At 45.8% G+C, this 24667-nt stretch overlaps 1 protein-coding gene across 6 annotated transcripts in view; it reads left to right on the top strand.

Annotated features, from left to right (window-relative positions):
• Positions 1-21280, top strand: part of MEIOB (meiosis specific with OB-fold) — a 30766-nt gene extending 9486 nt beyond the window's left edge. For 5 of the 6 annotated variants that reach the window (XM_047713696.1, XM_047713699.1, XM_047713698.1 and 2 more), the window contains exons 6-14: positions 1840-2035; positions 4102-4202; positions 5060-5112; positions 5205-5300; positions 10597-10698; positions 11612-11765; positions 14373-14556; positions 15449-15535; positions 18416-21280. In XM_047713696.1, the coding sequence (XP_047569652.1) occupies positions 1840-2035; positions 4102-4202; positions 5060-5112; positions 5205-5300; positions 10597-10698; positions 11612-11765; positions 14373-14556; positions 15449-15535; positions 18416-18526 (1084 nt within the window). In that variant the 3' untranslated portion in view covers positions 18527-21280. The other variant, XR_007124466.1, reaches the window with a different exon arrangement.
• The last annotated feature ends 3387 nt before the right edge of the window (positions 21281-24667 follow it).

The following is a 24667-nucleotide window of genomic DNA, read 5'->3' as shown; positions in this document are numbered from 1 at the left end:
TCCTGAGGGCATCTCTCCAGAGCAAGGGGACGCTGGTAAAGGGCTCTGAGTGGGCACAGCTGTCTCCACTACAATGACACCTGCACCCATTTTGACCCCTTCCCATCTACTGTTCTGATGTCATAGCAGACCCCAGGTCTCATTTCTGTGCAGCCACACAGACTCCACTCTGCAAACACTGAGGGCTCATTCTGCACTATCAGCTTTTGCACACTCACTCCCTCTGCGCGGAACAGTCTTCTCCCATCTGCTTTGAATGTTTGCTCCTTCTCCTCATTGATGTGTCACCTTGAATGTCACCTCCTCAGGCCTTCTCCATTTTCTCTGTGTAGTGACCCTTGCAGTTCGTCACGAGGATGTCGCCCTGTCCTATTATCGTCAAGACCTCCTCTCTGAGATTATTTGATCAGTTGTGTGTCTGCCTCTCACACATGTGAACTCCATGACATCAAAGGTGTTGTCCGTCTCTTGCACCACTGTATTCCCTGCGCCTAGACTAGGTTCTGGCACATACTAGCTCGTGGTAGATATTGATGAAAGAATGGATAAATGGATGGAGGGAGAGAGGAAGGAAGGGGGGTGAGGAACGTTCTTAGCAGAGGAAACAAACATGAAACCTCCTGGCCTTTTCCAGAACAGTTAACAGTAGGTTGAACCATATGAAACTGTTGACATTTAACTATTTTTGGTCTAAAACTGTCATTTTCATAATCTAGTAGTCTGATATGGCTGGGCTTTAAGGCAAGGGCAGTGGAAGGAGAAGCTTGAGAGAGAAGCGGAGACACTTCGCAGACAGCTTTGCCTGGCACGCCAACTTCCTTCTTTGCCGGTGGCTAGCCCAGAAGGTCTTTGAGTTGGGGAATAGTATGTTCATATTTGTGGTTTAGGATAATCACTTCAACAACGCGAGGGGGAGGAAGCATAGGAGACAAGGCAGCAGTTTAGGTGGGAAGTGATGAGGGAAGCACCTAACAAGATAGCAGGGGGAGGCACGGGAGGAGGGAGGAGGGCTGGGTTCGAGGCTAGAAAGAGGCTCCCTGAGGGGACTTGGGAGTTGATTGGCTGGAGGGGGAAGAGCACCGTGACGGAGTTGAGTGTGTAGATACTGGGTGTCTGCCCCACGGAGAGCATCCCAGAAGGAAGTCGAGCGCCGTCCTGATGCAGGCAGGGCAGTCAGTGTCACGGAGACAGAAATGACGGGAGACCCCTGCTCAGACATTTTAGAGGCTTTTATACCCCTGTTTTACAGAGAGGAAAACTGAAGCTCAGAGTTTGGGGCTCGGTCAGAAACTAGTATGCTTAGAACTCGGGCGCAAATTAGTCCTCAAAACGTTTTCTTGATGAAAATACATTTAAAAGATTTTATTTGTTTATTGGTCAGAGAGAGCGATTACATGCACAAGCAGGGGGAACGGCAGGTAGAGGGAGAAGCAGGGGAGCCCTACGTGGGGCTCAATCCCAGGACTCTGGGATCATGACCTTAGCTGAAGGCCCACGCTTAATCGACTGAGCCTCCCAGGCCTCCCTTAATGAAAATACATTTTTAAATTAACATATAGTATATTTAATAAAAAAAATAATACCCATTCTGGCTCTCTCCTCCGCTGCAAGGGGGAAGAGTGGTGAGGAGGGGCATGAAAATACATTTTAGACAAAGAAATATTTCACAACATTTTTCAGTGTTTCTCAGAGTAAAAAAGTATAAATTTTCTAAATAGAAGAAATTACTGTTGGTTGTCTAAATTACAACCAAAAAGATAATTTAATGTGAATCTGGAACTATTTTTCTGTTAGAAAGTCACTCGATATTAACTATTTTTGTGTGTTTTTGCAATTTAGCAGCTGTAAGCTATTGCTCAGTGAGAATCACTCTACAGTAAAAGTTTGTTCCAGTTATCAAGTGGACACCAAGCTCCTTGCTTTGATATACTTACCTGTCAAAGAGTCTCATGATTTTTATTCATTGGGTGACATTGTTGCAAATGGATGCAGTCTGGATGGGAGGATTATTAACGTGCTTGCAGCAGTGCGGTCGGTAAGTTAAAGCCTCAAAAAGCCAACCTCTGTTTGGTGGGCACCTCTATCACTTCACTTCTGTTTGGAAAGTAATAACCAGGAGAATCACTTTTCTTGATCCCTAGTAAGTTGAATTAAGAAAATGGTGGCACCTCTCATCGCTCTCAGAGGAGCAGTTTATCTGGAAACGAGTAGCAAAATAAAATCGAATTTGAATGTTAAATGCATCGCACTCCTAAATGATCTACTAACTGTGAGAGCTTTGCATACTTTGGTGAGACAAAGACACTAATGGAAAGAGTAAATTCACGGACTTGAAGAATTGCATGAAGTTTCTCAAGGGGATGTAGGTTGGAGGACTCTCGGAGTTCACTCAGTCTGTGCTCAGAGGTGTTCTGAGGTGGAGGGTGGGCATACCCATTGTGTGGCTGGCGTGACCTTGTGCAGGCATCGTGGGGCCCTGGGGTACCTCTCAGGTTCACTGTCACCTCCCTTTTATGCAGTTGCCACAGTGAGTTTGAAACTCTGTTGGACAGGCTGGTCATTTGGCAGACATTCAGAGGTAGATCTCAAAAGTACAGTTTCACACACACAAAAAAGTACATGGAGAAAATTAAAGGGGCAGGACCAGTTCCTCAACTCCTAGGGAGTGAGGATTGTCAGAGACCACATACACACATACGGAATGTTGTAGGTAATCGCTCATTGCTTTTCTGTATTAAATGATAGTGTTGACTCTTCCCGTTGACAGGCATGTGACAGTGGAGGCCACGATTGCTGTGTTGTCCACACTAGCCCCAGCCCAGTGCAGTGCCCGCCACACAGTGACCATTCACTATAACTCAAGCTGGAGGAGTAAACTCCCTACGTGACAGTCTTGAAAACTAGGAGAAATCACTTTCTGGGCTATTTAGTTAGGTTTAGTCTTACATAAAGGCAGGATATTATCTCAATTTCCCTGCAATTCTATACAATGCCATTATATTACAATGTAGTAAGAATTTTCTAAACCTCGGTATAAGCAAAAGCCTGGGACAGCATTTTCCGCTTCCCCCACCATGAGTCTGGCACCTTCTTTTATAGGAGGACGTTCCTTTTTCGTGTGTGTCTTTCTTCTACCATTTTATTTCCATCCCTCTTATATTTCCTTTTCTTCACATTTTTGTTTAGCCCTTTTTTCTCTTCCTTCTCACCTCTCTCTCATCACTGTAGAATCCTTTTCATAGACTTCTCTTGTGTGCCGTGATAAATCACACCTCGGTCACACTCTGGCTGTCCTTGCCTCTGACTTTTCCTCCTAGATCCTGCTCTCGTGCTGGCAGCGGCCTATCTTCCTTCAGCTCCTTCCGCTGGAGCTCAGCTCTGTAGGAGATGTGGAGGTGACAGCGTGGGGGGCAGCCTGCTGACCGTCCGTGCTTGGCCAGTGTTATGTGGCCAGCATGGCTGGCAGAGGGGCCTGCCATTCCCTCTGAGAACTTGCTGGAGGGACAGAAGGGCCCCTGGGTTTACCTCCACTTCCACGATCCTCTTACTCCCAGTGGGGTCAAGCCAGATGGTGCGTCAGCATGTCCGTCGTTTAGTCTCTATCACTTCATCCCCGTGGAGGCAGCGAATAAGGTGCTGCTTTCCTACCTGTGCCAGCAGGCTGAGGACGTGCGGGCCTGGGAAGACAGAGTTGTTTCGGTCACGTGTACTCCGCACCAAGCTCTGCGCTGAGCCATGGGCGTCACAGATGTTGGAAATACATTTTCCATCCTCAGTCCACCTAGATGCCGCACGGGCTTGTTGTGGAGCACTGTTTTTGACATGTTGAAAAGACTCCACAGTCTGAACTCAAAGCACATGTCTCTGTGTCTCCCTTCAGTCAGTGTGTAAACTTACAACATCAGCTAAATATACCTACGTTAGAGATAGAAGATGCTTTTAAAACCTTCATATATATATATATATATTTTAGTGTTTCTTGCTATTTTAATTCTTTTAATTTGCTGTTTAAAGGGTAAATATTTGAATGTTTCCACCAATAAACATTTTTATACCTCTACAACTGTAGGTGGAGAATAATGACTTTTTTCCATTTCTAAGGTTGGAGAGCCAAAACACTTTACAACTTCAGACCGGAGGAAAGGCCAGAGGTGTGAGGTGAAGCTCTATGATGAGACAGAGTCTTCTTTTGCAATGATATGGTAACCTCCCACATCTGCTCCAGACCGTAAAATCCCTGCTGTTAGCGCCGAGACAGAATATTTTTATTTTATGAGAAAGATGATGGATTTCATAATAGGAGAGGAGTAATGATGGAGGAGAAGTAATTATTAAAAAGGAAACCTTGCTCTTATATATTGAGTGCTACAGTCTGTGCTGTAAGATTACCTGAAAATGAGCTCTGTGGACAGCACGGGATTATTTGGACAGACTCCACTGTGACTGGTTCATTCCTGTCCTCTGCTTTACAGCAGTCAGTGATTCATTAGGTCCCATGGTAATGAACCAGCCAGATTCTGTGTGATTGCTTGGGTAGCGCCCTGGAATCAGGCCACAGGAAGGCGTATTGTCCCCAGCTGTGCCCTGAAGCACCGCAGGGTAGAACAGGGCATTGCTCCGACCCTAGATGCTTGGGCACCAAAGAAAACACTGAGTTTGAAACACGCCTTCAACCCGTCAAGTGCCCCGAACAATTTAGCCAGCGCGGGCTCTGTTAATAGTCGGACAGAGTGGCTGTACCAGCTCCAGATTTGTAGTCCCTCAGCTCGGCCAGCCTGCGACGACTGAAGTAGTGTGGAAAGAAGGAACTGAGGGGGCAGAAGTGGTCAAAGATGAGTAGTGTCCGGGGAAGGGACTTAACACGTGAACATGAAATGCCCTTTGTAATAGACAGTGAATCCTGCAAATCAGGAGATCCAGCGTCCTTCACTGTGGCTTTGACAACCCGGTAGTTGTTAACTGCAGCCATTCAGACATTCTGTTTTTGGCAAAAAATGTGGTCACTGCTGGGTTTTCTCTAATGTATTCATTTTTTTTACTTCCTTTTTAAAATATGCAGTTGGGATAATGAATCTATCCTGGTTGCACAGAGCTGGGTGCCGCGAGACACAGGTACGGTACCGCGATGATTGCGCTCCCTGTTTATCGTGTTTTATACCCCCTTCCACATAAAAGTTGTAAAATGGCTTTTTCCCCCCAAACAGTGATATTTGCCTCAGATGTAAGAATAAGTTTTGACAAATTTCGGAACTGCATGACGGCAACTGTAATCTCAAAAACCATTATTACGACTAATCCAGGTAACAGGCTATCTGCAATGTTGTGTCCCTTTGGAAATGACTGTGTCACACATTTCAATGTTTGTGCAGTGTATTTAAGAATGAAAACAAGGGGGGCGCCTGGGTGGCTCAGTTAGTTGGGCATCTGACTCTTTGCCTAGAGTCATGGTCTCTGGGTTGTGGGATTGGCCCCAGTTGGGCCTGGAGTCTACTTAGGATTCTCCCCACTCCCTCTCCCCCTCCCCGCTCACTTACACATGCATGTGTACACACTCTTTCTCTTAAAAAAAAAAAAATGAAAACAATTCTTTGATTTCATTTGAATTAAAAGTGAAAGTTGCTTTATATGCTTTACATTTATATTTCTTTAGGGTTTTTTTTTTTTTAGATTTTATTATTTGTCAGAGAGACAGAGAGAGAGCACACAGGCAGGGGAATGGCAGGCAGAGGGAGAAGCGGGCTCCCTGCTGAGCAAGGAGCCTGATGTGGGACTTAATCCCAGGACCCTGGGATGGTGACTGGAATTGAAGCAGATGGAAAACCAACTGAGCCCCGCAGGGTCCCTTTACATTTATACTTCTTAAGCTTACAGTGAGCTGTATCTTTGATGTCCTTACTGACAAAAAGAAATGTGAAAAATGAGACTCAGTTTTAGTTTATGTTTTTAAGATATTTATTTATTTATTTGAGAGAGAGAAAGAAAGAGTGAGCACGAGCAGGGGGAAAGGGCAGAGGCAGAGGGAGAAGCTGAGTCCTGTTGAACACGGAGCCCAGCACAGGACTTGATCCCTGAAGCCTGGGATCATGACCTGACCTGAAGGCAGACTCTTAACCAACTGAGCCACCCAGGTGCCCCCAGACTCATTTTTAAAACATCATTCCTGGTGATGATTCTGGAGAGATCAGTGTAATTGATTGGATCCGCTAAATTATTGACTATTGTATTTAAGTTTTTATTTTATTTTTTTATTATTTTATTATTATTTTTTTAAGATTTTATTTATTTATTTGTCAGAGAGAGAGAGGGAGAGAGAGCAAGCACAGGCAGACAGAATGGCAGGCAGAGGCAGAGGGAGAAGCAGGTTCCCTGACGAGCAAGGAGCCCGATGTGGGACTCGATCCCAGGACTCCGGGATCATGACCTGAGCCGAAGGCAGCTGCTTAACCAACTGAGCCACCCAGGCGTCCCTGTATTTAAGTTTTTAAAAAATTTGTCAGAGAGAGAGAGGGTACAAGCAGGGGCGTGGCAGGCAGAGAGAGAGAGGAGAAAGCAGGCCACCCGCTGAGCAGGGAGCCCGGTGTGGGACTCGATCCCAGGATCTTGGGATCATGACCTGAGCTGAAGGCAGTCGCCCAACTGAGCCACCCAGGTGCCCCAGTTATTGACTATTTTAAAAATAAATTCACTTTTACTATATTCAGATAACTTAGTACTAGAGCGCCCAGAACACACATGTCACATGATCAGTTTATCACCTAACAAAGCACCCAGAAGGCCCACGGGGGCGGTTGTTGAAGGAAGTTACGCTTATGTAAGCATGCAGTCCGGGGAGCAGGGTCTTGGGAGAGGTGAGAAGTTGGTGCCCTCAAGTATCCTCACGGTCCTCTGTACTGTGGATAGAGAGATGAGCCCAGCACCCTGGAAGAGTACAGAATTCCCAAAGATGGAGCGTTCCTCCCAACTCAGGAAGCCGGGACTGTAGTAGTGGGTCACTTCTGGCAGTAGCTCCCTCTGCTGGTTGCTAACAAAGCACCAACAGTGACTAGTACAGTATTGTACTGTACTGTATTGTATAGATTTTATTTATTTGATAGAGAGCGAGCAGATGGCCACGAGCAGGGGAGAGGAGAAGAGGGAGAGGGAGAAGCAGACTTCCCACTAAGCAAGGAGCCTGACATGGGACTTGATCCCAGGACTCTGAGATTATGACCTGAGCCAAAGGCAGAGTCTTTTTTTTTTTTTTTTTAAGATTTTATTTATTTATTTGACAGACAGAGATCACAAGTAGGCAGAGAGGCAGGCAGAGAGAGAGAGGGAAGCAGGCTCCCTGCTGAGCAGAGAACCCGATGTGGGACTCAATCCCAGGACCCCAAGATCATGACCTGAGCCGAAGGCAGCGGCTTAACCCACTGAGCCACCCAGGCGCCCCCCAAAGGCAGAGTCTTAACTGACTGAGCCGGCCAGGCGCCCCTACAGTGACTGAGAATTACAAAGCAATTCTGTGTCTTTGACCAAACCATTATCAGAATATTTTCAAGTAGCAGTGCTGGGAGATACGACATAAAATGATGAGACTGTGCTGCATATGTGTGCTGGACTTTGTGCATCCTCCCGAACACTGAGTCCCTGAAGGTGGCATCATGGAAGGTGACTTGACATGGACGTGCTGGGTGCAGGGCATTGGCCTGGGGGCCAGTGACAAAACATAGATATCTCCGTGCACATGAAGCTCACATTCTAGCAGGAGAGACACAGATGATAAATGGTAAAGATAACACATCTGTGAATTATGATACTGAAGAAGAAAAAGAGGAACAGGATCAGCAGAGTCCAGGGCGGGTTGCATTTTACAGAGGGTGGTCAGGTAGGTGACCTCCTCCTTGGGAAGGTGACATTTGAGCAAGACGTGTTGAGGCAGTGGGGGGTTAACCACAGGAAAGAGCGTGAGGCTGTTAGTACTGGAACAGCCAGTGCAAAGGCCCAGTGGTTGGCATGTGCCTGTGTGAGGGCAGAACAGCAAGGAGGCCAGTGTGGCTGGAGTGTGTGGAGCACAGGCAGGAGGAGGGGTCAAGGTCAGAAGAGAAGCCTGTGTATCAAGAATGCCTTAAAGGCTAATGAAAGAATGTTGGCTTTTATTCTGTAGCAAAGGGTTTGGAACAGAGCAGTGACATTTTCTAAGCACTGAAAGGATCGCTTTAGCTACTTTGTTATAAATTGATGGTAACACAACCACAATCTGTTCTCAACATTTAGGACAAGAATGCTACTCTTCAATTCCTTTTTTTTTTTTAAGGGTGTACAATGGTTTATTATTTAACAGTTTTATAGTATTATATAGAGTAATGTCAATGATTTAAAAGTCCCCATCTGCTGAGCACAAATTTGGCCTGGGATAATTTTTAAAAGAAAGTTAGATTCTAAAAGTCTTTTGGGGGGTGCCTGGGTGGCTCAGTGGGTTAAGCCTCTGCCTTTGGCTCAGTTCATGACCTCGGGGTCCTGGGATTGAGCCCCGCATCGGGCTCTCTGCTTGATGGGGAGCGTGCTTCCCCCCCTCTCTCTGCTGCTCTGCCTACTTGTGAGATCTGTCAAGTAAATAAATTTAAAAACAATAAAAGTCTGTTGGAAAAAGTTACCAAGCTTGGTAGGATAATTGTGTCAATAACTCAGGGCTAAGTTAATGAAACACATATTCAGTGGATGTTGTCTGTTTGGTTCTGAACACAGCCTGAAAGGGAAATCTCAAAGTGTTTGGGCAGTGCCAACAGCACTAGAGTAAGTGCCTGCTTCTCAAAGTGACAAAGGAGAGTGCTTACAAGTGTGCGTGAATTTTTAAAAAAAGATTTTATTTATTTATTTGTTAGAGAAAGAGGGTGGAAAGAAAGGACAAGCAGGGGGAGCAGCAGGCAGAGGGAGAAGCAGGCTCCCCGTGAGCAGGGAGCCTAATGTGGGACTCCATCCCAGGACCCTGGGATCATGACCTGAGCCGAAGAAGAAAAAGAGGAACAGGGTCAGCACAGTCCAGGGCGGGTTGCACTTTACAAAGAGTGTAAAGCTGAAGGCAGACGCCTAACCGACTGAGCCACCCAGGTGTCCCAGGGTGCGAGAATTTTAGTGTGCTTCTTTAAATCGGCCTTATTTGTTGCTTCTTTGTCTGCACCCACCAAGTACAAACTAAAAACCTCTAATGGCTTAAGCTTTCATCCTAGCTTCCCTTAGGGCTTCCTCTGCCCTGAGAGTGTCCATCAGGCAGCCCTGGATAGCCCTGTCGTCAGGAGGGACCTTTACAGCAGTGCTTGAGGGAAGCCTGGCGCTTCGATTTCTGCAGCTTCACTGCAGCACGGGCTCCTGCCTGGTGTGCAGTGCTCCTGCCAGTGTTTCAGAAGCATCCAGTCGTTCATTCACTCATTAATTACCAACATCTGTTGAATGGCTTTTATTTGCTAAGTACTGAGATAACATGCGTCCTTCCTGGCACAGGGCAGGCTGCGAAGGGTAGATGGCCAGGGACAGTTGCTGGAACTACCGAGCTGAAGAGGAGGCCCCTGCTCACGAGGGGCTTCGGTCTCGTTATGTGAAAGAACAGTGGTTAGACTCGGGGTTAAATGCGAGTGAGGAGGAAACACCTGCCTCTGCCCCAGGAGTCAGGGACTCAAGGGGCCAGGGGTCCAAGCAGCAGCATGTTTGTAGAATGTTGGAGTAGGCGAGGGAAGGCTGAAAGGCCACTAAGTGTTGGAGGCTGAGGGGGCTTGCGGTTGAAGGATGTCAGAGTCAGGTGGGGGCCTTTTTTCCAAATCACGTTCTCGCCTGTGGGCACACCATCTGACTGTTCCTGAGAATACTTGTGTCCTAAGGCAAACAGCAAGGCTTTTTAATGCACTTAAAAATTTTTTTTCCTGCTTAAAAAAGAAATACATATAAAGTTAAGAAAATACGTAATAGCAAAAAGGGAAAACAACAAGCCCCTATAATCTCACCATCTTATAAGAGAATCGTTTCTCTTCCAGGTACTTTCACATTCCTGTATATATTTATGCCTTTTCAATTGAAAGGAAATTACACCACATCATTCTATAAGCTGCTCTTCAACAGTAGCTGGTGTGTGTCTCTTCGTTTAGTAGACTACCGTTTCACATTGCTAATTGGCTGCATCATATTCTATTTGACTGTGTTTTCATATGTCTTCACTTTTACCATTAAAAATAATATTGGAGGGCGCCTAGTGTCTGACTCTTGATTTCGGCTCAGGTCTTAATCTCAGGGTCATGAGGTCACGCCCTGCCTCTGGCTCCATCTCAGCGCGGAGTCTGCTGACAGTCTCTCTCTAAATACGTAAATAAATAAATAAAATCTTGGGGTGTCTGGATGGCTCACTCAGTTGAGCAGCCGACTCTCCGTTTCAGCTCAGGTCACGATCGGGGTCCTCGGATGCAGCCCCGTGTTGGGCTCTGCACTTAGCGGGGAGTCTGCTTGGGACTCTCTTTCTCTCCCTCTGCCCCTCCCCACTGCTTACATGTGTGCTCTCTCTCAAATAAAGAAATCTTTAAAAAAAAAAGTAATCAGTTGCTTTTCACTTATATTATGCATCTTTTATTTAAGATACCCCAGAAGCTAACATCCTGTTGAATTTTATAAGAGAAAATAAAGAAACAAATCCTCTGGATGCTGAGATGGACAGTTACTTGAGAGAATCCGTAGATTGTAAGTGACCTTTAAATTATTTTTTTGTTTCATGTAGTAGAAGATACCATATTCTTTTCCTTTAACTGCTATATTTCCACTTTCTAAAAGATTATTTAAAACTTTTAGAAGTTTTGGGGCACCTGGGTGGCTCAGTCAGTTGGGTGTTGACTCTTGGTTTTGGCTTTGGTCCTGATCTTGGGGTTGTAGGATTGGGCCCTGTGTGGCGCCCTGCACTCAGTACGGAGTCTGCTCAGGATTCTCTGCTCCTCCCTCTGTCCCCACACGCTCTCACTTTCTCTGGGATAAATAAATAAATAATCTTCAGAGGTTTCTATAACCTTTTCCCAATCTAATAGAAGTTAAAAAAAATTGAGCTGACTGCCTTTTTCTTACTGATTTTTAAGAATTATTTATATATTCTGGATATGAGTCCTTTGTCTCCCACGCTGAGGCTTGCCTTCCCACTCTTTTAATGGCATCTTCTGATGACCAGAAAGTCTCCATTGACATAAAATGAATTAAATTTCTCATTCTTTCCCTTTTTTTGCTTATTATTTTTGGTTGTTATGTCCATTTATATAATCAGTCTTAATACAGCAAATGTAATAATTTTTCTGTTACTTAACTGAAGCTATTACATGTTCTCATTTTTTTAAAGATTTTATTTATTTATTTGACAGAGAGAGACACAGTGAGAGAGGGAACACAAGCAAGGGGAGTGGGAGAAGGAGAAGCAGGCTTCTCCCCAGAGCGGGGAGCCCAGTGCGGGGCTTGATCCCAGGACCCTGCGATCAGGACCTGAGCCAAAGACAGACGCTTAATGACTGAGCCACTCAGGCAACCCTGAACTTTACAGTTTTTCTATTTAGATATAATCCTTTGGAATTTTTAGAATATATAGAGAGCCGTGATAACTTCTTTTTATTTTCAGTAAATACAATAGTTGATGTCTACACAGTTGAGCAATTAAAAGTAAAAGCTTCGAAGAATGAAGGGAAGGCTGACCCTTTCTATGGAATTCTTTATGCTTACATTTCTACGCTGAATATTGATGATGACGCCACGACAGTAGTTCGACACCAATGGTGAGCAGCCCGTATTGTCAGCAAGCTGCTTCTTATAAGAAATAAAGACCAACTATTGTTAGTAAATGTTAATCTCTATAAAAGTTAAAGCTGTTCTTTGACATAACAGTTATTATGTATGCTATTTTTAATTTTGTTTTTATTTTTTAATTTTTAATTTTTATTTTTACAAATATTTTTATTTATTTATTTGACAGAGAGAGACACAGTGAGAGGGAACACAAGCAGGGGGAGTGGGAGAGGGAGAAGCAGGCTTCCTGCTGAGCAGGGAGCCCTATGTGGGCTGATCCCAGGACTCGGATCATGACCTGAGCCGAAGGCAGGTGCTTAATGACTGAGCCACCCAGGTGTCCCAGTTGTTATGTATTTTAAATAAATGTATAAATAAATAACCCATGCTGAAGTTTCCAAGGCAAACTATGTTGATTCAAAGGTTACAATTACGGGGCGCCTGGGTGGCTCAGTCAGTTAAGTGCTTGCCTTCGGTTCAGGTCATGATCTCAGGGTCCTGGGATCGAGCCCCACATCGGGCTCTCTGCTCAGCAGGGAGCCTGCTTCCTTCTCTCTGCCTGCCTCTCTGCCTGCTTGTGATCTCTGTCTGTCAAATAAATAAATAAAATCTTTTAAAAATTTAAAAAAAAAAGGTTACAATAACTTTTCAAAGTAAAATTTGATTTGCTGTGTTTCTGTAATCCTAAAATATGAAGATATAATGGTGCCAGAAACTATTTTTTTTAAGATTTTGTTTATTTATTACAGATAGAGAGAGAGAGAAAGAGAGAGAGAGCATGAACTGGGAGAGGGGGAAGGGCAGAAGCAGACTCCCTGCTGAGCAGGGAGTCCACTCTGGGGCTTCAGCCCAGGACCCTGGGATCATGACCTGAGTTGAAAGTAGAAGCATAACCGACTGAGCCCCCCAGACACCCCTGCTTCCAGAAAGTTTTAAGTGAGATGACAAACTGTTGTTTTATAATATATTAGAATATTATTTTGGTTACTGTGTCCTATAGCAATGCAAGGGACAGCATTTATTTATTTTTTTTTTTAATTTTATTTATTTATTTGACAGACAGAGATCACAAGTAGGCAGAGAGGCAGGCAGAGAGAGAGAGGGAAGCAGGCTCCCCACGGAGCAGAGAGCCCGATGCAGGGCTCCATCCCAGGACCATGCGATCACGACCTGAGCCGAAGGCAGAGGCTTAACCCACTGAGCCACCCAGGTGCCCCAAGGGACAGCATTTAAAAACAACTATTTTCAGGGGCACCTGGGTGGCTCAGTGGGTTAAGCCTCTACCTTCGGCTCAGGTCGTGATCGCAGGGTCCTGGGATCGAGCCCTGCATCGAGCCCCGCATCGGGCTCTCTGCTCTGTGGGGAGCCTGCTTCCCCCTCTCTCTCTGCCTGCCTCTCTGCCTACTTGTGATCTCTGTCTGTTAAATAAATAAATAAAATCTTTTAAAACAAAACAAAACAAAAAATTTCACCACATTGACCTGCAGTCGTGCGTGTGTGTGTGTGTGTGTGTGTGTGGTTCTGTAGGGTTTTATCACATGTGTGGGTTTGTGTATCTACCACCATAGTCAAGATACTGACCTATGGATTTTGAAAATATTTTATGATTTGCTATTAAAATTGAAAAAGACCAAAGCGGAGGCTGCTGTGTAAGTCAAGTGTTTAGTTTATGAAGAACATTTTTCAAAAACTTTTGAAAAACTTATTGTCTCCCTAATTTCTTCCTATGTCTTTAATATTGATATCTGAGGAAAAGCATCTGAAATTTACCTTAAAAGTGATCTGAGCCCAGACAGGAAAGCACTATCTTCAGATCACACCCTCTAGTCTTTCTGTCCAAATTGGGTAAAGTAAGACCTGCCTCAAAACTGGGAATGGCGTGTCATCACCGTTTAGAGAGAGAAGATTGCATCACTAGCAGAACAAGAGCATTCTGGGTGTGAACCTGACCCTCCCTAGGATTTTTCTGTTGAGGTGCCCAAGGCCTAGCACAGAAGCATGGAGTGAGCATTCGTGGAACTCGGGCTTTTTAGGCACGAGACAGGATTCTTCCCTCAAAGCCCTGAGCTGGGGAGACCAGGCGGACCTACCCCCAGTAGGGAGGAATAGGACAGCACAGGATAGAGGGGTGGGGCTCACGCTGTTTAGAGCTGGGAAGGGGTAAAGGAAAGGAGCCTTAGCAGGGGCAGGGTGGGAGGCAGGGCGGTAAAAATGGGATTGATTGCACGTTGTGCTGTTCCTTATTTCGTATATCTGTCTGGTATCCTGCACTGTGCTGGGCACTCTGAAGTTACTCTGATTTAGACTTTTTTTTTTAAGATTTTATTTATTTATTTGACAGAGATCACAAGTAGGCAGAGAGGCAGGCAGAGATGGGGGGAAGCAAGTTCCCTGCTGAGCAGTGAGCCCAATGCGGGGCTCGATCCCAGGACCCCGAGATCATGACCTGAGCCCAAGGTAGAGGCTTTAACCCACTGGGCCACCCAGGTCCCCAATATAACTGATTAAGACTTTTAAGGGAGCGTGGTTCTTCTGCTGGAGATCCGGTTGGTCATTTATGGCCTTTACATTTTATCCTTGTCTCTGTTTCTTTTCAGCTCAGGCTGTGGTTATGTTGTAAATGAAGCATCCAGCACTTGTACTGCTTGCAACAAAAATTCTTTGGAATTTCGGTCTGTTTTTCTCAGCTTCCACTTGCTGATTGACCTCACGGACCACACAGGTACCCTCCAGGCCTGCAGTCTCACGGGACGGGTTGCTGAGGAGACGTTAGGCTGCACCGTAAGTGACAGAAAGGAAGACGTGTTTTGAAATAATTCCAAATTGAGTTCTCTTCCCCTTAAGGATAGGTTACTTCGGTGAACAGTTGGTAGAAATTAAGTCATTCATGAAGAGGTCTGGGGAAGAAACTCAAGCCTGATTTAAACAAGCGTTGTTTCCCTGAACAAATAATTGCTTGTCACGTGTTCAGATGACAGCTGATACTGTTGTTGGGGACAGCGGCCGGGGCTGCTGACCGTGGGGCAGAAAGAAGACGTTTCCTATAGTCGAGTAACAGTGTGCAGAGCACATTGGAGATGCTGATGTGTTGAGGCAGAAGGAGGGTCTGGGGATGCTTCACCAGCTGCTGGAGGAAGTCACCCCGCAGGGAGTCAGAACACACACAGTGCCGTCCTCCGTCAGGGTGTGTGCGCGCGATGACAGGCTCTCGGCTTTTCTATTAGTGCCAGCTCGTGCGGTTTGCCATGAGCCCCCAGCCCCGCCCGTGTCAGGTTTTTTTTTTTTTTTTTAAGATTTATTTATTTGACAGAGAGAAAGATCACAAGTAGGCAGAGAGGCAGGCAGAGAGAGAGGGGGAAGCAGGCTCCCTGCTGGGCAGACAGCCCGATCCCAGGACCCTGAGATCATGACCCGAGCCAAAGGCAGAGGCTCAACCCACTGAGCCACCCAGGCGCCCCCTGTGTCAGGTTTTCAAGGGGAGTTTTCTGGGCTGAGCCACCTGACTGGTGTCAGAGATTCAGCTTGGAGACTTTCTGACCTTATCGCCTCCATGAAGGCAACTGAGCTGTAATTACTAAAAGCAAAATTCCATTTTAGTGCACAAAGCCAAGTTTCACATTGTTAAGGGGAGTTATTTACAAGGATTTTGGAAATATTTGTCTGTTTTAACCAGGTAAATGAGTTTCTTGCAATGACGGATGAACAGAAAACAGCACTGAAGTGGCAATTTCTTCTGGAAAGAAGCAAAATTTATTTAAAAGTTAGTGTATTTTACAGTACTATATTATTCTATATGTTCAAGTAGTAAGAAAATCCTGGAGTATGACCTAATAAACTAGAGAATTTATTATTTTTAATAATGTCCTGTCCTAGATATGCAGACGACTCTGGCTAATGTGGGAACAGTGCAAGTAATTAGGTGTTTGTTTGCTTGTTTCGTGTACTATAAAGGGATTCCACGTGACGCCAAAAGAATAGACCAACATGGGCGTCTGGCTGACTCATTCGGTGGGGCATGTGACTCTTTTTAAAAAAGTTTTTAAAGTTTAAAATCAATCAATTAATATATAATATCTTATTTGTTTCAGGGGTACAGGTCTGTGATTCATCAGTCTTAGGTAACCCCCAGTGCTCACCACAACACATGCCCTCCCCAATGTCCATCATCCAGTTAACCCTATCCCTCACCCCAACCTCCAGCAACCCTGAGGTAGCATGTAACTCTTGATCTCAAGGTCGTGAGTTCAAGCCCCACGTCTGGTGTAGAGATTACTTAAAAATAAAATCTTGGGGGGGATAAAAAAAGAAATAGACCAACAAAGACAATATCTGTTATATTTTGTCCAACGAGGGCCCTGGGCTGTAGAGTCAAAGCTGGTACCCCACCCCTGTCCCGCCCCTGTCCCGCCCATGGAGCAGTGCTCCTCACCTCCGTGAGTAGCATCAGGTGGCACAGTCACATGCCTGGATGCAGGGGAGAGACAGGCTGGGTCTGAGTCCCAGCTCCACCACTCATCAGCCTCTGCGACCCTCTGGAGCTCTGTGATCCTGCATCTCTAGTCGGAGCCCCACTAACAACACTTCAGCGTGGGAGGGTCACAGAATCTTTCGGATCAAAGGTGTGAAAAGGGAGGAGACAAACTCCTTTGTTTTGCAAATGCAGAAAATGGAATCCAGAAATGTTGCTACTTACACCAGGTCACAGGTGAGATGGGCTACAGCCTACGCTCTCTCCTTCTATCAGTCTCAAGAGAGTTATATCTGTCAGGACTTACTGCGCTAGAACGTGACACTGAGAATAATTTAAAACCTGTTCCTGAGCCGACATTCCATAAACCGTCAGCAGTGATGTCATCCCATGCCCACAGCCTCTAGAGAAGCACAGTGTGTTCTTCCCAAGAGCGAGAGTGAGAAAGGCAAACGGCATCTTGGTATAATCACAAAAATAGTTGTGATCTCTCGGGTACTCTGCATAGTCTTGGGGAGCACTGTACCCGCTCCAGCTAAGCCTCAGAAACCGCGGTGCCCACTTCCCAGCGCTGCTTTCCGTGGGGCCTTAAGCACGTCTGAGCAGGTTGCAGACATGGAGTTACCCATGGACTCCCTGATAATTCCTAGCACATTGGTTTGAGGCCTCTTTATTACTAGGCTGGAGGGGGATTGCAGGAACATTCCGGATCTCTTCCGCCATTAGCATGGATCCCTCTGCGTACTGTCTGTCCCAGAGCGGAATACGCTCAGATCTCTGACCAACTTCGCTTCCCTCCAGACAAGTGGTGCCAGTGCTAATGAGTTTGATCAGTTTAAATCCATGGCAGGTTCCTTATAGTTTCCCTAACTTGATCTAAACATAAGAAGAAATTGTTCTCAAAAAGGGGGACATTGTACCTTTCCAAAGGACTTGTTTAAAAGGTGTTTAAGTCAGATTGAACAGATTTTAAGCATATATAAAAGGATTCTATCACAAAATAAAGATCATGATAATCTAACAATTTCAATTGTTTTAATTTATTTTTTATAGAATTTTAAAAAAAGATTTTATTTATTTCTTTGACAGATAGATCACAAGTAGGCAGAGAGGCAGGCAGAGAGAGGAAGGGAAGCAGGCTTCCTGCTGAGCAGAGGTGCCCCTAGGAAGGGGTTCTTAAAAAACGAATTCAAAAAAGATTTGAAAGAGTAGACGCAGAGGCTGACAGCAGTGCTGAACTGGGGTTCTCTGTAGATAGCAAAACCCGCCTCTTCCCCGGGAAGAGCTGACTGTGTCTTCACACAGACAGGATTCCTTTGGATTGCCCTGAGTAGGACTGCTCTTTGCATCACTGTTTTCTACAACTTACTGTGGAGAACAGCTCAGCCATGGCCAGGACAGGGGCCGAGCCCTGCAGAATGAGGTCACCCTGACTGTAGGGGCGGGGGTGCTCCGCTGAAAGACACTCGCTTATCCTCATCGCCCATCTCGGCCTTTCGGTGTTTCCTGACGTTCATCTGTGTTTTCCTGTTAGTCTTTGAAACTAGCATGGCCAACTAACGTGTCCTTCCACTGTATTAAATAAAACATCGGTGAAAGTGCTTTGTTAAATGTCAAGAATAAGACATTGTTCTTAACAAACTGCATTATCACATCCCCAGAGCCTGTCAGACTTAGGTGACTACCACAGGTTAACACTGTCACAGCTACTAGTTTGAACACATTTTATTTTTACATATAACTTCTTTATTTGTTGATTTAAGTCATCTCTACACCCAGTGCAGGACTTGAACTCATGACCGGGAGAGTGAGAGTGGCCTGGTCTTCCAACGGAGCCTAGGCCAGCGTCTCCTTGAACACACTTTATACCCTTCTTTTGTATGTATTGGATTTGAAACTTCAACTTCCCTACCAAAGAGAAATGTCATGAGAAAAATAACACAGATTTTTATAAAATTACTGTCAGGAGCCAGATATGTCATTTCCCTCCCAAACTCCCTCAATGTGAACTCTCTCCCTCGTCTTAGAGCAGTCATTAGACTTGACACACACACCTGCAGAACAGCCCGTCGTGGTTCTCTACTGCATTCTCTTCTGTGGTCACTGGTTTTCAACTTTATATATGTAGTGATTTTTTAAATTAACTCCTGTCTCTCTCTTTCCTCCCTACAGTTTTTTTTATCACACAGAGCAAGGGGCGGATTGAGAATTAGTGTGCTCTCATGTAAGCTGGCAGACCCTGTTGAGGCAAGTAGGAGCTTGTCTGGGCAAGGAAAAATTTAAAACAAGATACTTCAAACTCTGGACAAGAATATGAGTTTCCATTTTCTTGAGAGTGGAAAATGAGTTTGAAAACTATGGATAAAATTGTATTTTGTTCAAAGGTGGTAAAAATGTTTCTATAAATTGTTATTATGTATCCTTCCGGAGCTGGTTAGGGGTAAGTCTTAAAATCTCTCATCCACCCCAGCTCCTTTCTTAGAAGGCCTTTTGGCTGATTTTGCCCTCTCTTCCCAAGTTGGAAAATGTGTGTGGGAATTAATAAACACGTTAACCCCACAGATATCAGTGATTTCTTAAGCCCATTTACTCTTTGTCTTTATTTTCCTGGGGAAAGATCAGAACCTCCTAAAATGACCTTTCTGGAGCTTGGTGGTGGCTGAGACTGCCTTCCAGGAACTGCTGGGACACAGGCAAGGGCTTCTTGGTGGCTCAGGGTGGGAACAGCGGAAGCCCAAGGCTGCAGGCAGTGCTGGGCAGCAGCTTTGAACCCTGAACAGCTTCTCTGAGCCTTGCCTTCTCTGATGACACATGCGGCCGCCCAGCGCTTGTGAAGACTGGCTGCCATAGGGGTGACAGGGGTGAGATGTGTGAGTCTGAATCACCTGGGAGGAGACCAGCCTCAAAAGATCTCGGAGTGGCGCCAGTCTGGGACCTGGAAGGGCAGGGCTGCTCCGACAGGACGCCGGCCCCAGCCTCCCCGCGCTGCACTGGTCCTGGCTGTATGCCGGAGCACCGTGCTCAGCCCCACACTGTTCCGAGTCACTGGCTGCAGGACACGGGTTTACCAGCAGTCACTGCTGGCCCACAGTCTGGCAGGTTTGGCGTTTCCAGCACCCACCAAAGGAGAAAAGAACAAAAAGTAAGTATCTGAAACTCTTTCTCACAAAGCTGGTGCTGGGAGATAAACGTGTCAGCAGTGTTGTCTCTGGCTTTTACCATCGGCAGCCGTGTCAGAGGGCATGAGTGGACCCTAGTGTGTCTGGACTGTGGTAATGAGTGAGGCAAGGCAGGACTTGACCTACGTGTGCAGATGGGGGTGCGCCCCATGAAGAGCTTCCTTTCCCCTTCCCCTGGGGCAGGGTATGCGTGTGCTAAGCAAGGTGACTCCAGAAGAGAAGGAAGGTGGCAGAGTGGTGGAGCGGGAGGGTTCGGGCTGCAGAGGAGAGAGAAGTGGGGGCCTGCCGGGTCGTCACATTCACACTCTCTGCTGATTAAGCAAGAGCGGGTGTCCAAGAGCAGAGGAGACCAGGGAGGACACCTGGCCCGGGCGGTGTGTGTCAGGAATGGCTCTGCCAGACCTCCTGGTGCCCTGACCTCTGCCAGCGGGTCCCAAAGCACCAATGCCTGGACCACAGGTGTTGGTACCAGCTGTGTGGGCTCCTGCCATCTCGGGGCCTCTGTTGCCCGATGGCCTCAGCAGCATAATACAGATGCCTAATATAGGCATTCTCAAATTAGGCTTTTATGTCATACCCAGTGTTCCCCAGCCACAGCTATGGGCTCTAGCAGTGCCGTGGAGGGCTCTGAACAGCCTCTTCACTGCTACCTTGGTGACCTCTCAGTCCACCAGCATTTAACCAAGGAAACCCCATGCGCGTACCTGGAGGGGCCCCCCCGATTGCTGATTTCATCTGATACCATAGGATTCTACAGGGCTAGGTGTCAGGCCACACTGAATCAAAGGGGCTTCCCAAGATTAACTCACACATTTATGAAATGAAGATGACAAATTTTGGTTGATTTCTAAAATCTGGCTGTAGATTAGCCAGAATTCACGCACTCAGAGGCATAAAGAAAGAAGCATCCCACTCCATCACTACAAACCGCGCGAGTTCCTGTCCAGCAGCTCCGCTTGCCGCTGCCCTCCAGGAGCTGCTTTTCCTGTCCTGGCGTCTTCCCGTCTGCAAGTTTGCTTTGCGCCATGTAAATAGTGTGCTGACTGGACGATTCTTCCTAATCTGCTCGTGGTTGCTTTCGGTAAGGTTCTCCTTTCCTAATTTTGCTGTGCACGTGGCAGAATATGTGATACGCTTCACATAAAATTGATCATTTTACCATTTTTAGGTGTACAATTGAACGGCCTTAAATACATTCACAGTGTTGTGCGACCATCACCACATCCATCTCCAGAACTTTTTCATCTTCCCAAACTGACACTCTGTCCCCGTTAGACAATCGCTCTCTATTTCCGCTTCTCCAGCCTCTGCTAACCTCTGAGCTGCTTCATGTCCATGAGCTTGACGACTCTGGGTACTTCATGTGAGACATGACCTTCTGTGGTGGCTTCTTTCTCTGGCATGACGTGTTTGAGGTCCACCCATGTCACAGCAGCTGTCAGTGCATCCTTGTGGTTGAGGACTTTCCTGCCGTATGGACAAACACTTTGTTCACCCACTCTTCTGTCTCTGGACCTCTGGGCTGTCTTCACCTTTTGGCTATTGTGATTGGCCAATTACAGCTACTGTGAGCCTGTGCTTATAAGTGCCCTCAATTTTGTGTGTCTTTCCTGTCATATGTATTCATCTTTCTTTGTTAAAACGTACAATTTGCAAGTGCAGGACACTCTATATCTGTTTACGCTTAATACTTTGTCATAAACCTTTTTACATGATTCAATATTTGAGCCAGCTTTAATGGCTATATATCATTTCATTCATTATATAAATGTAGGGTAGTGAATGTAATCGATCCAATGCTGTTAGACATTTAAGATGTTCCCCATTTGTTACTATTGGAAATGACAGCTGTAGCTGAATTTTTGTCCACATTCTTTTTTTAAATTTTTATTCATTTTTTAAAATTTCTTTTCAGTGTTTCAGAATTCATTGTTTATACAGCATACCCAGTGCTCCATGCAACCCGTGCCCTCCATAATACCCACCACCAGGCTCACCCAACCTCCCACCCTGCTCCCCTCCAAAACCCTCAGTTAGTTCCTCAGAGTCCCCAGTCTCTCATGGTTCCTCTCTCCCTGTGATTCCCCGCAACTCCCTTCTCTCCATCTCCCCATGTCCTCCGTGTTATTCCTTATGCTCCACAAGTAAGTGAAGCCTTATGATAATTGACTTCCCCTGTTTGACTTATCTCATTCAGCATAATCTCCTCCGGTCCCGTCCACATTGATACAAAAGTTGGGTATTCATCCTTTCTGATGGAGGCATAATACTCCATAGCATATGTGGACCACATCTTCCTTATCCATTCGCCTGTTGAAGGGCAACTTGGCTCTTTCCACAGTTTGCCAACTGTGGCCATCGCTGCTATGAACATTGGGGTACAGGTGGCCCTTCTTTTCACTACATCTGTATCTTTGGGGTAAATGCCCAATAGTGCAATTGCAGGGTCACAGGGAAGCTCTATTTTTAATTTCTTAAGGAATCTGCACACTGTTTTCCAAAGAGGCTGCACCAACTTGCATTCCCACCAACAGTGTAAGAGGGTTCCCCTTTCTCCACATCCTCTCCAACACATATTGTTTATGGTCTTGTTAATTGTGGCCATTCTGACTGGTGTAAGGTGGTATCTCACTATGGTTTTGATTTGAATTTCCCTGATGGCTAGTGATGATGAACATTTTTCATGTGTCTGTTAGCCATTGGTATGTCTTCGTTGGAGAATTGTCTGTTCATGTCTTCTGCCAATTTTTTGACATGATTATCTGTGTTGTGTGTGTTGAGTTTGAGGAGTTCTTTATAGATCCTGGATATCAGCCCTTTGTCTGTAGTGTCGTTTGCGAATATCTTCTCCCATTCCGCGGGTTGCCTCTTCGTTTTGTTGACTGTTTCCTTTACTGTGCAGAAGTTTTTGATCTTGATGAAGTCCCAAAAGTCATTTCCTTGGGATAAGTTCTGGACATTAAGTTGCTATAATAACATGAATAGCTAACATAATTGAGTGCTTTCCATGGGACAGACACTGTAATAGACACTTACAGTACCCAATTTATGATTTTATTATTTTTTGGAAGATTTTATTTATTTGACAGAGAGAACACAAGCAGGGGGAGGAGCAGAGGGAGAAACAGACTCCCCACTGAGCAGGGAACCCCACATGGGGCTCAATCTCAGGACTGGGATCATGACCTGAGCCAAAGGCAGATGCTTACCTGACTGAGCCACCCAGGGGCCCCTCATACTCAGTTCATACAAGGACTGTTAGTTTGCCCATTTTGCAGATGGGACCTGAAGGCCCAGCTGCAGGAGTTGAAATAGAGGTGGTTGTGTGGGCAGGTATTACTGGAGGCTCACACTCCATGTGCTGCTTCCGGGATGGTCTTTGGCTCTGAGCTTCTCCATCTGGGTTTCCTTTTGTAAACAGGGATAACAATACCAACTTCTCTTGGTGACTGTCAGGACTGAGCACATGCATGTATGTCAAGGGCTTAGACTCACATACCAGGACATGATCAGGGAGTATGTTATTGTAAATGTTGAAGGAGAGCAGTTTCACTGCCACTCATATCTGGCAATATTTTTGTTGTGTGAATCCTATTCTGGTTTTGTAGTCTGATTTTTTTTTCTATAGTTGATTTTTTTTTTTTTTAAGTAGACTCCACGCCCAAGGTGTGGCTTGAACTCATGACCCCAAGATTAAGAGTTGTGTGCTCAGGGCCCCTTGGTGGCTCAGTCAGTTGAGCGTCCGACTCCTGGTTTTGGCTCAGGTCATGATCTTAGGATCTTGAGATCAAGGCCTGCATTGGGCTCAGCGCTCAGCACAGGGTCTGCTTGAGGTTCTCTCTCCCTCTTTCCCCGCCCCTCTCCCCCATGCTCTCCCATATGGTCTCTCTCTCTCGCTCTCAAATAAATAAATAAGTCTTGGGGTAAAAAAAAGTGTTCTGTGCTTTACCAACTGGGCCAGCCAGGCACCCATATAGTTGAGTTATAGTTACAATTAATCTTTCCCTTTAAAATATATGAAAGCTTTTAGCATATTTGAATTTATCATATTGAAAAGAAATATAAAACTTACCTGAAATCAGGGGTACTATACCAACATTAATACCACAGATGTGCCCAATAGTCTCGTCAAAACAATAACTAAGTACAAAAATATTGACAGATGTTAGCCTCACTATTAATGAAAGAAATGCAAATTAAAATGACCACAGCCATAGGGAAGCCTGGGTGGCTCAGGTTGTTTAAGCGTCTGATTCTTGGTTTCGGCTCAGGTCCTGATCTCAGGGTTGTGAGACGGAGCCCTGTCTGGCTCCAGGCTCAGCGGGGAGCCTGCTTGAGAGTCTCTCCCTCTCCTTCCACCCTTTCCCACCCCCATGCTCTCTTTCTCTCTAAAAATAAATAAATCTTTTAAAAAAGTGATTATAGCCATAATACCAGCATTGGGTATGGTGTGCATAAAAAGGTATTTTTACACACTCATGTCAAGTACAAATTTGTGTGTCACTTTCCCATGGCAAATTGGCAAATTATTTATTTATTTATTTAAGATTTTATTTATTTATTTGACAGAGATCACAAGTAGGCAGAGAGGCAGGCAGAGGTGGGTGGGGAAGCAGGCTCCCCGCAAAGCAGAGAACCCGATACGGGGTTCGATCCCAGGACCCCGGGATCATGACCTGAACCAAAGGCAGAGGCTTAACCCACTGAGCCACCCAGGTGCCCCGCAAATACATAATTTAAAGTGCAGACCATTTAACTGATTTCATGTCTATGCCTTTCCCTAGGGAAGTAAAACAAACGTCACATGATATAAGTGGAGGAAGTCCCTTATGTCACTGTTTCTGACAGGACAATGTTTGAAAGCTGTGCGTTTGAAAGCTGTGCGGCCTATAGGGGAATGTTGGGCCCCACCCAGGTCCTCTGACCCTGCAGGCACACAACTATCCCTCAGCTTCTCTGAGGGGGACAGTTACCTGGGGGAAGTTATGGGAGGTGTGGGGAGCAGATGTCAACAGTGACTTCCCTTTGGGATGGTCAGTGGACTGAAGCTCATATCTAGCTCTGAGGCCACCATGCTCTTTCTCCGTCGGCTCTCTGCCCTTTCTGCTTCCTCTGCACTTTTCTCCTGAGAGTGCTCCCTCAGTAATCCATCTGGACATCTTGGCTTGGCCTCTGGGGTACTCAGTCTAGGACACAGCATTAAAAAGGATTATGAGGGGCGCCTGGGTGGCTCAGTGGGTTAAGC

This window comes from Lutra lutra, chromosome 18, assembly GCF_902655055.1.
Source record: "Lutra lutra chromosome 18, mLutLut1.2, whole genome shotgun sequence".
NCBI lineage: Eukaryota > Metazoa > Chordata > Mammalia > Carnivora > Mustelidae > Lutra > Lutra lutra.
This window is presented reverse-complemented; position numbering and strand designations above follow the sequence as displayed.